Source organism: Etheostoma spectabile, unplaced genomic scaffold (genome assembly GCF_008692095.1).
Source record: "Etheostoma spectabile isolate EspeVRDwgs_2016 unplaced genomic scaffold, UIUC_Espe_1.0 scaffold00006692, whole genome shotgun sequence".
Classification (NCBI taxonomy): Eukaryota; Metazoa; Chordata; class Actinopteri; order Perciformes; family Percidae; genus Etheostoma; species Etheostoma spectabile.
Genome location: NW_022603411.1, coordinates 82,795 through 98,580, shown reverse-complemented (window position 1 = coordinate 98,580; position 15,786 = coordinate 82,795). Strand labels below are relative to the sequence as shown.

Genomic DNA, 15,786 nt, shown 5'->3' with positions numbered 1-15,786 from the left:
CAGAGGGGTGGTTGTCTCTCTTCCCAAAACCTTAGTTGAGGTTTGGTCACCTCATGTTTTCAGAGATGCAGGTAGATTACCGCTCTGAAGGTTATCCCAATATGGGATACCTGAGGGTTAACGTTTAGTATTGAAATTGACGGACATGCGGTGGCCCGTGCATACCTTTAGTCTCCATTCAACTGCGTAGTCGTCGGATAGGATGCGTGGGGGGAGGCTCCTGGGATCCGAACACACACTAACCCAGCAGTGCCTTTGGACAATCTTTTTCCTCCATAACTTCACAAGCGTAACCCACCAAATTGCTGCGTTCCCTAAGAGACTGGTTATCCTGTTCATTGATATATCTCTACCCCCTTCCATAGGCCATAAAGCTGAATTGGGAAGGAAGTGTAGAGAGGCAGAGTATGCCTAGACCGGCAAGGGAGTGAGTGTTGGAACCGTAGACACGGTCCCTCTTCTTCTCTCTGCTCCAAATTTTCTCGACGACCAAAGAAGAGAATCGTCGCCCTCATGGAAACAACTGAAGAGATGATGGGCATGCGGTGGACTCCATAGGTTAAATGATTAACTCAATTTCAAAACCCTTATGTTTTCTTTAGAAATAAAATTATGGCATAAAAGGCTCTAAGCCCCGCCCATAAACGTCATATAGGCGAGGTGTCTAACTACTTCCGGTCTTTCTACAGTCACTAGACTTATGCTAATTGATGCAGAACACTTAAAGGTTCATGTTGAACTTTATTGCAAGTTGCTCGGACATTCAGAAGTAGAAGTTCACAGATAATAAAAAAGGCTAAGACCCGCCACAAACGCCATTAACAACATTTTTGCTCTAAAAATGACTATTCGTCGCTTCCGGTCGTCGTATCAAGATGAAACTGACATCATCGTACTCGAGGAACTCTACTCGTCCTTCCTGGGGTTCTCACTTCACCTCAACGTCTTTTCAAATTTTGAACTCTGAGAAACCGGGACAGTACGTACTGGCGCGAATAATAATGACCTTTGGTGTGCAGCCTACTAACATCAATTAAAACAGAAACAGTGCCTCCTGTGTTGTGCGGTGTATGGAACACAGGAGTTAAATCAAGAAGCTGGCCGTGGACTCTGGGGCCCCAGATCCTCTGGCCAGACGGATAAGATTCATCTAATGCTGAAAACAGACATCTATTGGAACAGATGGTGAGTCGATGCTAATGTTTATTGATGTCTAAATTAATATTATTATTTGATAAAATATAATTAAATGAAAACAATGATCATTGTACATGGACTGCTATAAGCAATTTTCAAATGGTAAACATACGTAGCAATTTAGTGTCAAATGTTCTCTTTAAAAACCTTCAAAAATCAACTTTAGAGCAAATAAGCTTCAATATACATCCTAATACACTTCAAGATGGACTAAAGTTATTTTAAATTTTAATTGGCTATGGGACACACGCCGGGATTTGATCAACCCCGGTTGGGCCGCCCTTGGAGGAGGGTGTCTAGTGGTAATGGCCGAAACACCTGATGATTCCAAGGTTCTCTACTGATGAGGTGTCCTACTATTTAGAATAAAATTATTCTAATAATAAAAACCTTAACCTTGTAAGGAAACCACCATAAAATACAATCACACCACAGATCAAGTTTAATCACAAAGCCAGACAAATGGAGGTTCTTTAACAGCAAGCAATTGCTTTTAATACTGTAAGTACAACAATTAAAACTGAAAATCTGGGACGCTGTCAACTCGGCTGCGGCGAAGACTTCATCGGTTTCTCCGGTTTATTCATATCTGGATCCTGTGTCTGCCCTAACGTATGGCCTCATATGCCTGACCCTAACCCTGACCCTAAACTTAACCAATGGTTTAGCACACCTAACCCTAACCCTAGCCCTAAACTTAACCATTAGTCTAGTATGCCTTACCCTAACCCTAACCCTAAACTTAACCATTAGTCTAATATGCCTGACCCTAACCCTGGCCCTAAACTTAACCATTAGTCTAGTATGCCTAAACTTACTAATCGGATGAAGATGGATGGATAGAAGATGTTCAGACTTACCTGAAGATGGGCCTTTACTTTAGAACCAGTCTCTTAAATGTTGGTCGGACCACCCCTCCTTCCCTTTCCCCATCACCCCCTCTCTCTCTCTCTCTCTCTCTCTCTCTCTCTCTCTCTCTCTCTCTCTCTCTCTCTCTCTCATTCATCTCCTCTAGACAGAGGGATGGATATCTCTCTCTCTCTCATCCACCTCCTCTAGACAGAGGGATGGATAACTCTCTTTCTCTCTCTCTCATCCACCTCCTCTAGACAGAGGTATGGATCTCTCTCTCTCTCTCATCCACCTCCTCTAGACAGAGGGATGGATAACTCTCTCTTTCTCTCATCCACCTCCTCTAGACAGAGGGATGGATAAAACTCTCTCTCTCATCCACCTCCTCTAGACAGAGGGATGGATATTTCTCTCTCCCCCTTCCCTCCTTTCCCTTAAATTGAGGTTTGGTCGAAAGGTCTCTTTCACCGCCTCCTGTTAGCAGAGGCTTGGTGTATTGCCCCTCTGAGGGTTATCCCAATATGGGATACCCTGAGGGTTAACACTTTAGTGGTGGGAAAATGACTGACATGCGGTGGCCCGTGCATACCTTTAGCCTCCACTCAACTGCGTAGTCGTCGGACGCGTGGGGAGTCTAATGGGATCTGAACACACCTAACCCTAACCCTAACCCCTAACCCTAACCCTGGGTCCCTTTTAGATCATAGCTTTAGACTTCCAGACCTTCTAGACCTTCAGAAACCAAAGCTTCGGCCTTGCTCTGACTTCTAACCGGGGATACCTAGCGGTGTTAACGAACGGTTTCGTCAGACAGGCGGTAAGTATGCGGCCCCCCATGTCCCGACTCTAGGGCAGCACTGTGGGTGTGGTGGTCCAGGGCATCAGGACCTTAAACGTAGCCCAGTCTTCTATGAAGTTTAGCCTCGCTCAATGCAACAGCCCATCTGCACCACATACGTTGAATCTGGTTCTTATCTGGTTTAAAACTGGACCTTCCAAATTTTTACCACCCAAATTTTCCATCCCCTGATCCAGCTTAGGTGGTCAGGCCGTGGATGCAACGGGACCTAGGCCCCCTTCACTTGGACCTCCGTTAGCCGTTGGCTATTCTTAGCCATTAGCATCTTTTCAGTTTTAACCTAATTTAAAATCTAGACGTTTTTTAAATAAAAAATAAAGAAACAACTTTTACTTACTTTTTACTTACCTTTTACTTACCTGTTTACTTACCTCCATTAGCCCTCAAACGTTTATAGCGGTTAACTCCTTTCGTTCTAAACCAATTTATCATCCATGAAAACCTTTTAGACTTTAAATAACCTTTACTTACCTGTTCACTTACCTCCGTTAGCTGTTAACCACCTATAGCTGTTAGATTCTTTTCAATTTTCAAACCAATTTAAACTAGACATTAAAACTTTTTACTTACCTTTTAAACTTACCTTTCTGACCTTATCTCTCAAATTTTCTTAGGTTCTGAAACAAACAAATGTTTCTAATTTATTTCCAGGTGATCACCTATTAGATTTCTTAATTAATTCTCTAACAAAAATCTCCTAGAACAAAACATTATTTTCCATGTAAACCTGTATCCAATTCCTTTTCCAAACTTGATCCTTTGTTTTACTTTCTCGCATCTAAAACGTAGCCTCTTTTAAATTTTAAAACTGAAAATCCATTTATGATCCTAAATTAAAACCAATATACTACCTTTAACAACCAAAACTAATTGACTATGGGACACACCCCGGGGCTTGATCAACCCTGGGTGGGCCACCCTCAGTGGAGAGTGTCTAGTTGGTAATGGCCGAAACACTCGATGATGCTGAGGTTCACTACTGATGTGTCCTAAAAATTTCAACTAGACCTTAATTAAAACCTACATTAACCATAACAATAAACTCTCAAAAGAAACCCAATCTTAGCCCGCTTAAATTAACAACTTAACCCTTTAGATTAAATACCCTTAAAATTCGATTACAATCTAACCCCAAAAGAAACCTATTTTTTCTCTAACTGAACCTTGATCCTCGTGAATCTAACTCCGACAAACAACCTAACCCTAACCTAACCTCAGAAAAATTGGTCCCAAATCCTTAATCATAGGTTTTAAACAAGACTGACACCCCAACGCCTGACCATGATCCTTGAACCTAAACCGCGGACGTTCACCCGATTACTTGCTTACAGTACCTTATAGATTCTCCATTTCCATGAGGAAATGGACACGTTTTTGATAATATCTCTGCAAGGGAAGGTCTTACAGACTTGTGCTAAGCACCACTGGAAAGCCAGTAAGGGGTTTTGGGTGCGTAGGTCTAACTGCCATACCTCTGGCACCTTCCTGTCAAACGATATAAGCCTAACAAACTGCACCCGGGTGCACTCCGGTTAAAACCCCCTATCCTAACCCTAACCCCCTAACCCTAACCCTATTTGTTTGTGTGTGTGTGTGTGTGTGGTGTGTATATGTCTGAGTGTGTGTGTGTATGTATGTCTGTGTGTGTGTGTAGGTGTTTATTTGTGTGTGTGTGTAGGTGTGTGTCTCTGTGCGCGCGTGTGTGTCTAGATGTGTTTCTCTGTGTGTGTGTGTCTCTCTGTGTGTGTATATGTCTGCGTGTGTGTGTGTCTCTGTGAGTGTCTATGTGTGTGTGTCTCTGTGTGTGTGTGTGTGTCTCTTTGTGTGTGCGTGTCTCTCTCTGTGCGTGTCTCTCTCTGTGTGTGTATATGTCTGCGTGTGTGTGTGGTGTGTGTATATGTCTGCGTGTGTGTGTGTGTGTCTCTCTGTGAGTGTCTGTGTGTGTGTGTGGTGTTGTGTCTCTCTATGTGTGTGAGGTGTGTGTGTGTGTGTGTGTGTGTGTGTGTGTGTGTGTGTGTGTGTCTCTTTGTGTGTGCGTGTCTCTCTATGTGTGTGTGTGTGTGTGTGTGTGTGTGTCTCTGTGTGTGTGTGTGTGTCTCTTTGTGTGTGCGTGTCTCTCTCTGTGTGTGTCTCTCTCTGTGTGTGTGTGTGTCTCTGTGTGTGTGCGTGTCTGTAGTCAGAACATAGCCTTAGACTGATACCTTCTAACACATGCTTCTAGCTGTTCTACAACACAGCAATGCAATGTACATGTATTTATTGTAATACTCATGTTTCCACAGGTGCTCGCAGCCAGCCACTACCCACACGAGCACACCTTGCCACAGCTAGAGCACGCAACAACTGCAACAACAAAGTTGTTTCTGCAAACACACTTGACTCACCCCTCTCTGTCTTCTTTTGCCTTTGACTGTCACTCCTTTTCAACTACGCACTGGGCGGATATATTCCTCCGTTAGCTACAACTCCACCGGCACCGCTGACGGAAGCTAAACAACTGTTAAGCTTCCTTTCATGAAATTGACATATGACTTCCTTTGGATTTCAAATTAAAAGCATCAAAACGGAAGTTGCTGGCTCTTTTGTATTGTCTTGGAAAACAGATCCACTATTTTAAATTGTCTTATTTTAAAATAACTTGTGTGTTACTCTTTCTCTCTCTCTCTAAGTGTCTGTGTGTGTGTCTGTGTGCATGTCAAACTGCAAATGGGTGCAAAATGGTTTAAAAAAAACCTCTCCTAACCATAACCCGCACAGACTTGTACACCACTGGAAAGCCAGTAAGTGGTTTTGGGGGGGTACGTCTACCTGCCTTACCTCTGGCCCCTTCACGTCAAAAGTTATAGGCCAAAGAAAAACTGCCCCCGGGTGCACTGCTGTTTAAACCCCCTATCCTAACCCTAACCTACAGCCCATTGCTACAAAAAGCAACATATATGTTGCTGCCCTTAGCTATTGCTACAGACAGCAGTAAATATGTAGCCGCCCATTGCTACTGCTACAGACAGCAGCATACATGTTGCTGTCGCTCTGGTGGCAGCTGAGGGCAACTAAACACTGCAGGACTTTGAAATATTGTGTGAAATCTTGCTACAAAGGCAATACATATGTAACTGAGTGTCACTGGAGTCTCTCGCTCTGTTTGTGTGTGTGTGTGTGTTTGTGTCTCCCTCTGTGTGTGACTGTGTGTGTCTGTGTGTGTCTTTGTGCATGTCAAACTGCAAATGGGTGTAAAATGGCTAAAAAAAAACCTCTCCTAGCCCTAACCATAACCCGTACAGACTTGTGCTCGGCACCACTGGAAAGCCAGTAAGTGGTTTTGGGGGGGTACGTCTAACTGCCTTACCTCTGGCACCTTCACGTCAAAAGTTACAGGCCAAAGAAAAACTGCACCCGGGAGCATTGCTGTTATAGCCCCCTATCCTAACCTAACCCTAACCCTTAATTTCCAAATCTATACTTTTTCTAATAAATAGCCTCCAAAAAAAACATTATGACCCTAAAACTCATTTCCAATCTTTTATCCAAAAGTTTATCTAGCTAGCTAACCTACTTCTTTACAAATTAGCTTCTAGGACTTAGCAAGATGATTCCTTAAATTTAAACCCTATTTTTACTCTGAACTTTACTTTAACTTCTAGCTTACCTCTTTGTAAAATTAGCCTCTAAACATAACATTATGATCCAATTTATAACTTAATCCTTATCTAAACTCTAGCCTCTTTTAAACACTAAAAACCTGGCTTTATGATCCCAAAACTACTTCCCTACTTTTTAAGCCAAAAACTAATTGACTATGGGACACACCCCGGGACTTGGTCAATCCTGGGAGGGCCGCCCTCAGTGGAGACTGTTTAGTTGGTAATGGCCAAAACACTTGATGATGCTGAGTATCACTACTGATGAGATGTCCTAAAATTTAATTTTAAACTTAAAATTTAATGAATCTAAGTTAAGGGAACTGATGAAAAAGAAATTAAGATTGTTAACAAATTTAAGAGTATACAGTCCACTGACCGGAATGGTATTGAAATGTTTATGGTCCAAAGTATTATTGGCTGTGTTGCCGAACCTCCAACGCATGTAATCAATCTCTGAAAACTAGAGTCTTCCCAGATAAAATGAAAATGGCAAAGGTGATACCAATATACAAGGCTGGGGAAAAACATACACTTTCAAACTATAGACCTGTTTCACTGTCATCCCAATTCTTTCATGTTTAAATAGCTACTTACAGAACAGAACACATAATGTTGAATTGCAAAACCATGAATCAAAGGTAAAAAGAAAATCACCTGTGGGGTCCCCCAGGGATCAGTCTTGGGACCTTTGTATGTAAATAATATGGGAGGTGTCAAAAACACTGACAACCATTTTATTTACTGATGATCCTAATTTAATCTGTTCTGGGGAAAATTTGGAACAACTCTTGGATACAGCAGAAAATGAATTAAAAAAGATGAAGAGCTGGTTTGATGCTAATAAACTAACACTAAACTTAAGTAAAATTATATTTAAAAAATGAAAATGGGAAAAATGGATTCAGTAACATGTCAGCAAATTTTGGACACTAACTTGATGTCATCTGTGAAAAAGCTGAAGTTAAAGAGAGGACGGCTTTCACAAATGGAGAATGATCCTAAACACACCTCAAAATCCACGGGGGATTACATCAAGAAGCATAAACTGAAGGTTTTGCCATGGCCTTCACAATCTCCTGACCTCGACATAATGTAAAATCTGTGACTAGACCTAAAAGAGCAGTGGTGACAGACAGCCCAGAAATCTCAAAGAACTGGAAGACTTCTGGAAGAAGAATGGGCGAAGATACCTCAAACAGGAATTAAAGACTCTTGGCCGGCTACAAGAAGCGTTTCCACGCTGTGATACTTGACTTGAATTTTTACCTGGGGTGCCCAAACTTTCGAGCCCCATTGTAGAAACAAATCACATTGTCAACATTTGTAAATATTTTTGTTCTACATCTTCTTGATTTTTTTTGATTGTTACGTTTTTATCTTACCGTTTGTTATAATGCTGTTTGATGTTAAGAATAATTTATCTCTAAAAGTTTATTTTGAGGCCCTGGTTAGGAAAGTGACAACAACCTAGGACTTTATTCAAGACATAAATCCAGATTCAAAACATGGGTTTTGTTTCAAGACATATTTGCCAGAATATACTGAAACGATTCCTTCCCAATCCTTATTTAAATTAAATAAACAGAAATTTAAATTATAAAAATATATTTGTCATTCCTGACCTTACAATAACACTTGAAAAATATCCATTCACCCTTCTCCCCTCATCTTTATAAGGGTCTGGGGGGAGGGGTAGAGTATACAGCCCGATCCGGCGGGGGGGGTAAAGTCCGAACCAACTTCTCTCTTTACCCTAACCCAGAATATGAGTGGAGGTCACCTTTTATTTAGAGTTTTATTCTCCCACTGTTCAACCTGTCCAGTGGTTCTTTTAACCTGCTTTTAATCTGGCCTTCTTTCAAACAGCTTTTATATATAACATAAATATAACCCATTCTGTTTATTGAAGGTTTTTTATGTGTTTTATTCACACCGGTGGTCCACTTGTGCCTGTGCCCCTCGTTTTAACCCAAACCTAACCCAGACGCGTGGGGAGTTCACTGGGATCTGAACACACCTAACCCTCTTCATCAACTCAGCTATCCCAATATGTCCAAAAAACACCATGTTAAAAAAGAGGCTATTTTTCAAAGTGAAAACCTTAAGTTTTACTAAAACAATGGAGGATAAAAGATGTTTATTAGTTTTATTGTAACACTGTATTCTCAACTAAAAAATGTTTATTTAATTTGTGATGTGAGATATTGTCATGTTAAAGATAAGAACACGTGAACATGGAGAAAGCAGGAACTTCTCTCTGAGCAGGAGCCTGAAACAGACAGAGAGTTAGAGATAGTTATCACAGAGACTAGATTCTAATTCTGAAAAAAAATGAACGCACTTACGTTTTGTTTCAGCCAGCCATGATGTGCTTGACAAAAGCTGAAAGATATAAATACAGTTCCCGTCAGCCAGTGTTTGAGAGTGTACTTTGTATTTATTGACCTTGTGCAATACCTTCATAGTTAATACATCCATTAGCGTCTTCTTGTCCTGCCAGCATGTTGTCCACCTCCCCCTCTGTCATCTTCTCTCCTGATAACACATAGAACATGTGAGCACGCTCAGTGTGGCTCAGGTTTCTGGTGGTTATGAGTGTTTCAGATACAACGTTGCATCTAGACTGCTCATAACACTGCATAGCAATATATAATAATGCTCATTAATCTTTTCATAACATCTAGTGAACGACAGTCGGAGTTAACCTCCCGTAGGTTGGAACTAAAGCAAGAAGCAAGCTAACACTAGCTGAGGTAAACATGGTTGCTAACCTATCAGGTTTCAGTTCTTACAGGTGCCTAACCAAATCCAATGTGTGTGTGAACCAGAATTTTTAAATTGAGGCCACATATTTAGCATTCAGTGCTTCTTTAGTTTAGGCCTTGTTGGCACACGTTTAAAAAGTACAAGCTTCTGAGGAATGGCACATGCATGCTGGATAATTAGGACTGCAGTTGAAAATTAGCCATCTTTTTCACACTGGCACATTTACCGAAATAATGATTAATGTAGGCTACATTGTCCAACAAAAATGAATAAATCCTACTTGCTGCAGTCGCCATCTTGTTTTCTCTCACAGCACATACGTCATCTATGATGCTGACTTTAAGTTAAGACTTTAAGTTTGCATGCTTTCTAGAAAAAAAGCTCTGTTAACTTGTTCATGAATAAACATGGTAACCCTTCATTAAGAAGATATTCAGAATCAGAGATGATCATACCCAGAGTGACCAGAACGTGTCTCAGCTCAGCACCCATCACTGCCCCGTTTCCTTCTTTATCAAAAACTCTCAGGCCTTCCACAAAGTCCTCGTATGTCCCCTGTAAACAGACACACATTGGCTGAGAAAAACATACGTTACAGAACTCCCAGGACTTAGACTGGACTCTGAACTCTGTGTATCGTACTTTGTCTCTGGACTGAGCCACATGTTGCAGCATTGGCAGGAAGGTCTCAAAGTCCACCAGTTTACTGTCCATGTCTGTTCCCAAAGACAAGAGAAACAGAATGTCTCAAAGCTTATGGACACAGTAAGCTCTTAAGTTTGTCTGCCTGCTAAGTGGCTCCTTTTGCAAATATATGTATTTTTATTAGAACTGCACAACATATTCTCTTCACCATCGTTAACTGTTGTGATGAATGCCTCACAAAAGACTCCGATTTTTTTGCATTAGATGAAAGAAATTATCAGTAGAAAACTGAATTATAAATATATCTCTCAATATTTTTTTAGTGACACCTTTCATGTTCAGTTCATTGTTCAAGAAAAGAACGTTGGAAAGGATTTCCTTTTGTTACTTTTACCTCATTTATATTATTTCAGCAGAATACTGAAAGCAGCAGAAGTGAGAACACATTAATATCTGTTTTTTTAGTGCAAGTTTTGTCGTTCATTGTTATCACAGATTTTCCTCATATAAAGCAGCCTAAAAATATAAAATTAATTACATATTTTTACCCTCAGGTTTGGCTGGTCCCAGCACTCGGAGGACTTCAGCGTTGGTGGGATTTTGTCCGAGAGCTCTCATAACGTCTCCACACTGAGAGAACGAGATCTTCTTCTGATTGTCTGCAGTTCTGTCAAAGAGCTGGAAGGCTTCTTTAAACTCTACACAAACACACACACACACACACACACACACACACAGAGACACACACACACAAACAGTGTTGATATAATCAGAGTGTGTGTGTGTGTCTGTGTGTGTGTGTGTGTGTGTGTGTTTTGTGTTTTACCTTCGATCTGATCCGTGCTGAACTCAATCTGAAAAAGAAAACACTGATCAGAAATCAGAACATATTGATAAATGAGCTCTTTACATAGCAGGCAACATTGATTTGGCAGTGACTTCACGTGATGTTCAAATTCTGATAAGTAAGTAAAACGTCATTTTTCAACTTCTCAAAGTAATACAGTATGTACAGACAGGTCAACTAAAAGCCTTTTAAAGGGTAACACGAGTCCAGAGAACCGGCTGTGGACTCTAAAGCTCGATCCCCTTGGCTGTGAAGCTTCGCGTTGAGGAACAGGTGGAAGATTTCACACGGTAGACCTCAGACAGCGAGCTGATGTATACATAACTAAATAAGGCTGCAGTAAGTCGGCCATGTGTGAGATTGAGGATGTTAAACTGAATCCTGGATGTTACTGGCAGCTGGTGAACTGAGCTGTTGTTACTAGGATACTAGGTCTTTAGTCTGAACTTACTCCTGTTTAGGGTTAGGGTTACTAGGTCTTTAGTCTGAACTAACGTCTGTTATGGGTTAGGGTTACTAGGTCTTTAGTCTGAACTTACTCCTGTTTAGGGTTAGGGTTACTAGGTCTTTATGTTGAACTAACGTCTGTTATGGGTTAGGGTTACTAGGTCTTTATGTTGAACTAACGTCTTATGGGTTAGGGTTACTAGGTCTTTAGTCTGAACTTACTCCTGTTTAGGGTTAGGGTTACTAGGTCTTTAGTCTGAACTAACGTCTGTTATGGGTTAGGGTTACTAGGTCTTTAGTCTGAACTTACTCCTGTTTAGGGTTAGGGTTACTAGGTCTTTAGTCTGAACTAACGTCTGTTTTGGGTTAGGGTTACTAGGTCTTTAGTCTGAACTAACGTCTGTTATGGGTTAGGGTTACTAGTTCTTTAGTCTGAACTAACGTCTGTTTTGGGTTAGGGTTACTAGGTCTTTAGTCTGAACTAACGTCTGTTTAGGGTTAGGGTTACTAGGTCTTTAGTCTGAACTAACGTCTGTTTTGGGTTAGGGTTACTAGGTCTTTAGTTTAAACTAACGTCTGTTTTGCACTCTAAAAAGTCCTTCAATGGAACTGTCCACACAACTTTATTTTAAAACGTATATTTCTTTCAATAAATTAATTTCCTTTTATTTTGCTTTCAGATTAAGTTATAGAAACATAAAATGTGTGAATGTTATGAAAACGTGCACCTTGCTACTATAAAATTCATTTTGTTGTATTTTACAATAAACTGCCTTCCCAAAACTCAGTTTTAGGACTTCAAAAGTAGTCGCAGAAGTAATTGTCAGGACAATTGTGGTTGTGTCCTGACAATTACTTCTGCGTTCTGTTACGGGAGGACATGTCTGGACGTGTCTCACGCGGCTGTACGGGACTGACCTGTTGCTGGCCATGTGGTTACTTCACCGTGATTTTGGAGGGCATTTCTTCTTAAAACATATGTATGTAAGTAACCATTTTTATCGGTGAAAGTTAAATTGTACTCAGACTTGAATTTCTTTTTTTTTTCTCTATCTCACTCTAAAATAGCTCTCAGTTCCCGTTTGCCTAACGTTAACTTTACCAATTGTGAGTATGCAACGAGGCGTTTTCAAATGAGCACATATGATTAGCTAACATTAAACTTAAACGTCTATTTTTAGTCAATTGCGGTTTCTATTTTGTGTTTTTTTTATTAACATCAAATGGTACACCTATTTTAGTAGATTTCAACAATCAAATCTGTAATCACTAGCTTTGACTAAACTGTTGCGAGTCATGTGCAGGATTGCTGCTTGTGCGTCTTCCCACTCGTTAGATTAGCATTATTACTGCATTATTACTGCATTATTACTGCATTATTACTGCATGAGAACGTTAGCGGGAGCAACCTGTGGCGTAGAAAAGAACTGAAAGAATGTCGATTTATGGAAAAAACGTAGGCAATGCAAGTTTTTCTGTTTTGTAAATATTGTTTTTCAGGTGTTGAGCAAGCAGATTGTATGTTGTGCAAATTTTTGTCATAGCATTTATGATTCAAATAAGCTGCTAAAGTAACATTACAAGAACTGGAACATTTTTCTTTTAGTCATAACAGGTTTGATAAATTAAAAATTTAAACGGAGTAGATACTTAACTCCGGTTTTCTGTGTGCATTGTTTTACATGTGGTTATATAACCTTAAATTTTGTTTCTAATGTTGACCATCAGATCTACTCCAGGGGAATCTTGCAGATAATGAGGAGTTTGGAAGGTGCAGTTCCACTGGAATCAACATGGATGTCTCAGCTGGACGAGGACACTCCAAACCTCCGGAGGAGAGTGGTTGGTCAGTGGATCAACAACTTGTTGATGGAGCTGATACAGGTGAGGCAAAAGTGGTAAAAATTAAGTTGTAAGTTTTAGGAAATCATGCATTAAACAAGTTGGTTTTGTTTTCATGCTCTAGTTGGCATGTGGCAAGTAACTTCGTTTTACAAAAAGTTACAACTGGTTTACAGCTCATAAAAAATGTTATGGTTAAAAAAGCTACCAGTTCCTTCCAAAATATATTTGGCAGTCCTAAATACATACATTGTCTTATACAGACAGCTTTGGAAGGACTTTTGCATCATCATTTAAAGCTTCATTTACTTATTATACTTACACTAATATCCAGTATCATTGGTGGATCTAGAGACTGAGAAAGGTAAAAAAGCCACATGCTGATGTAACCTCACACATGTGTCACGCACATTTAACAATCTGTAAACCAAGGCAAAATAAAAGTCATTGGCTATCTTAAGTTCAGATATGACCATAACATTTTTTCATTGATTTAAATTACAATAAATAAGACAATGTCTTAATTTTGGTATTCTGTTTGTCTGTCAAACAGGGAACTGCAGAGAGCAGTGTGCACGAGGACCTGAACATTCACTGCATGACGTTCTGTTGCCATGATCCAGATGCAGTGGAGAAGAGAGAGAGACCCGGTACTTACACATCTCTGCAGTCTGGCCAGAGCATGCTGTTTGTCCTCGGGGGAGCGTTGAGCTGAATCTCCAGGATCCATGCAAAGTTTGAGAACTAATGAGGTAATTCAAGGACTTTTTTGTGGGACTTGATGCACTGCACCCAAAACCAACCTACAAGATCATAAGCCTCAACAACATGCTTCTTGAAGTGAAAAGTGATTGTTGGCCTTGCACTGAAGACGATGCCATTTTTCTGGTCAAGGATGTTACATTTTCTGGGCCTGATGAGCGTATTCTTGAGGTGTACCTGAAGGCCTTTCAATCACTTTTTGGGTCCAGAATTAACTTCCGTGATCAATTCTCTTTATGAACATTTATCTGCTATTTTAAAATGATTTAACCAACGTACTTACTGAAAGACAAGCTATTGTATCAAGCTGCAGTTAGTAAGCTGAGCTCACAGGTTCTAGTATGTAAACTAGTGCGGTTTAAAAGGAAAAGCTGCCAATTTAAAACAATGATGTCAAATGAGCTGCGATGTTTAAAATGGTCAAATATGTCCCTTCAAGATGATGATAATAATAATAATAATTACAATAATTGCTGTTTGATAATTGCTTGAATGAAATGCCTCTTGTTACTTTGTTAAATGTATGCCAATGCTAACGCATTATTTTCAGTAAATTAGAAATTTTAAATAGAAATAAAGAATTTGTCAACATCAATAAAATGAGCACAGGATTTGATTTACATTACATTTTTAATTTTTCTTTTAAATGTAACCTAACTAGGGTTACTAGGTCTTTAGTCTGAACTAATGTCTGTTTTGGGTTAGGGTTACTAGGTCTTTAGTCTGAACTAATGTCTGTTTTGGGTTAGGGTTACTAGGTCTTTAGTCTGAACTAACGTCTGTTATGGGTTAGGGTTACTAGGTCTTTAGTTTAAACTAACGTCTGTTATGGGTTAGGGTTACTAGGTCTTTAGTTTAAACTAACGTCTGTTTTGGGTTAGGGTTACTAGGTCTTTAGTTTAAACTAACGTCTGTTTTGGGTTAGGGTTACTAGGTCTTTAGTTTAAACTAACGTCTGTTATGGGTTAGGGTTACTAGGTCTTTAGTTTAAACTAACGTCTGTTTTGGGTTAGGGTTACTAGGTCTTTAGTTTAAACTAACGTCTGTTATGGGTTAGGGTTACTAGGTCTTTAGTCTGAACTAACGTCTGTTTTGGGTTAGGGTTACTAGGTCTTTAGTTTAAACTAACGTCTGTTTTGGGTTAGGGTTACTAGGTCTTCAGTTTAAACTAACGTCTGTTATGGGTTAGGGTTACTAGGTCTTTAGTCTGAACTAACGTCTGTTTTGGGTTAGGGTTACTAGGTCTTCAGTTTAAACTAACGTCTGTTATGGGTTAGGGTTACTAGGTCTTTAGTCTGAACTAACGTCTGTTTTGGGTTAGGGTTACTAGGTCTTTAGTCTGAACTAACGTCTGTTATGGGTTAGGGTTACTAGGGGTTTAGTCTGAACCAACTCCTGTTTTGTCATCTTCAGCTATGAAAGGACAACAGGTAAAACAGACAGACAGAGAGACAGACCTTGATAGTTAGTGGGTCGAAATCCGGTTCTTTAGCAGTTTCTGGTTCTGGAGACATTTTCACTGCTTCCTTCTTTAATTCTGCTTTTTTGGGCGGCATGATGGAAAGAGAGACTAAAACAGGATGTTAAGAAAATAAAGAAGAGAATCAGATAATAGAAAGTGAATAGATTGAGAGGTAAAGGATAGAAACGGAGGAAATTCCTTCGTGGGTCGACTTATATACTGTCCCACTCCCAGTCCATCAGGCCCATTTAAGGTCAGAGAATTCACCAACGACAAATCCTCTCAGGATTTCTACTGCAGAGAGATGAACTTCAAATAGATCTTAAAGTAATTCCACAATCCTCCACTGAATCCTCCACTGAACCCACCCAGAAAACCACTTACCTAACCCTAGACCACCTTAAATAGAAGACACAACTAGTCTCTCACTCTCTCTGTCTCTCTCCTCCCTCTCTCTCTGTCCTCC

General features: G+C 40.1%; 1 protein-coding gene across 1 annotated transcript; it reads right to left on the bottom strand.

The window, feature by feature from the left end:
• Nucleotides 1-8,572: 8,572 nt before the first annotated feature.
• On the bottom strand, nucleotides 8,573-15,522 carry LOC116678220 (myosin light chain 4). The gene is made up of 8 exons (XM_032508241.1): nucleotides 15,316-15,522; nucleotides 10,787-10,814; nucleotides 10,509-10,658; nucleotides 9,958-10,031; nucleotides 9,771-9,870; nucleotides 9,007-9,084; nucleotides 8,895-8,931; nucleotides 8,573-8,818 (listed from the first exon to the last, which is right to left on the bottom strand). Exons 1-7 carry the CDS (start codon nucleotides 15,412-15,414, stop codon nucleotides 8,903-8,905), a joined length of 558 nt encoding a protein of 185 aa, XP_032364132.1. The 5' UTR covers nucleotides 15,415-15,522; the 3' UTR covers nucleotides 8,573-8,818; nucleotides 8,895-8,902.
• Nucleotides 15,523-15,786: the final 264 nt, after the last annotated feature.

Bases quoted from the DNA above. Each gene is read 5' to 3' on its own strand.
- LOC116678220 (XM_032508241.1), bottom strand. From the start codon at position 15,414: ATGCCGCCCAAAAAAGCAGAATTAAAGAAGGAAGCAGTGAAAATGTCT. The intron at 9,871-9,957 runs GTACGATACACA...GTCTGTTTACAG, and splicing joins TGGCTCAGTCCAGAGACAAA to GGGACATACGAGGACTTTGT. The intron at 9,085-9,770 runs GTATGATCATCT...ATGTGTTATCAG, and splicing joins ACACGTTCTGGTCACTCTGG to GAGAGAAGATGACAGAGGGG.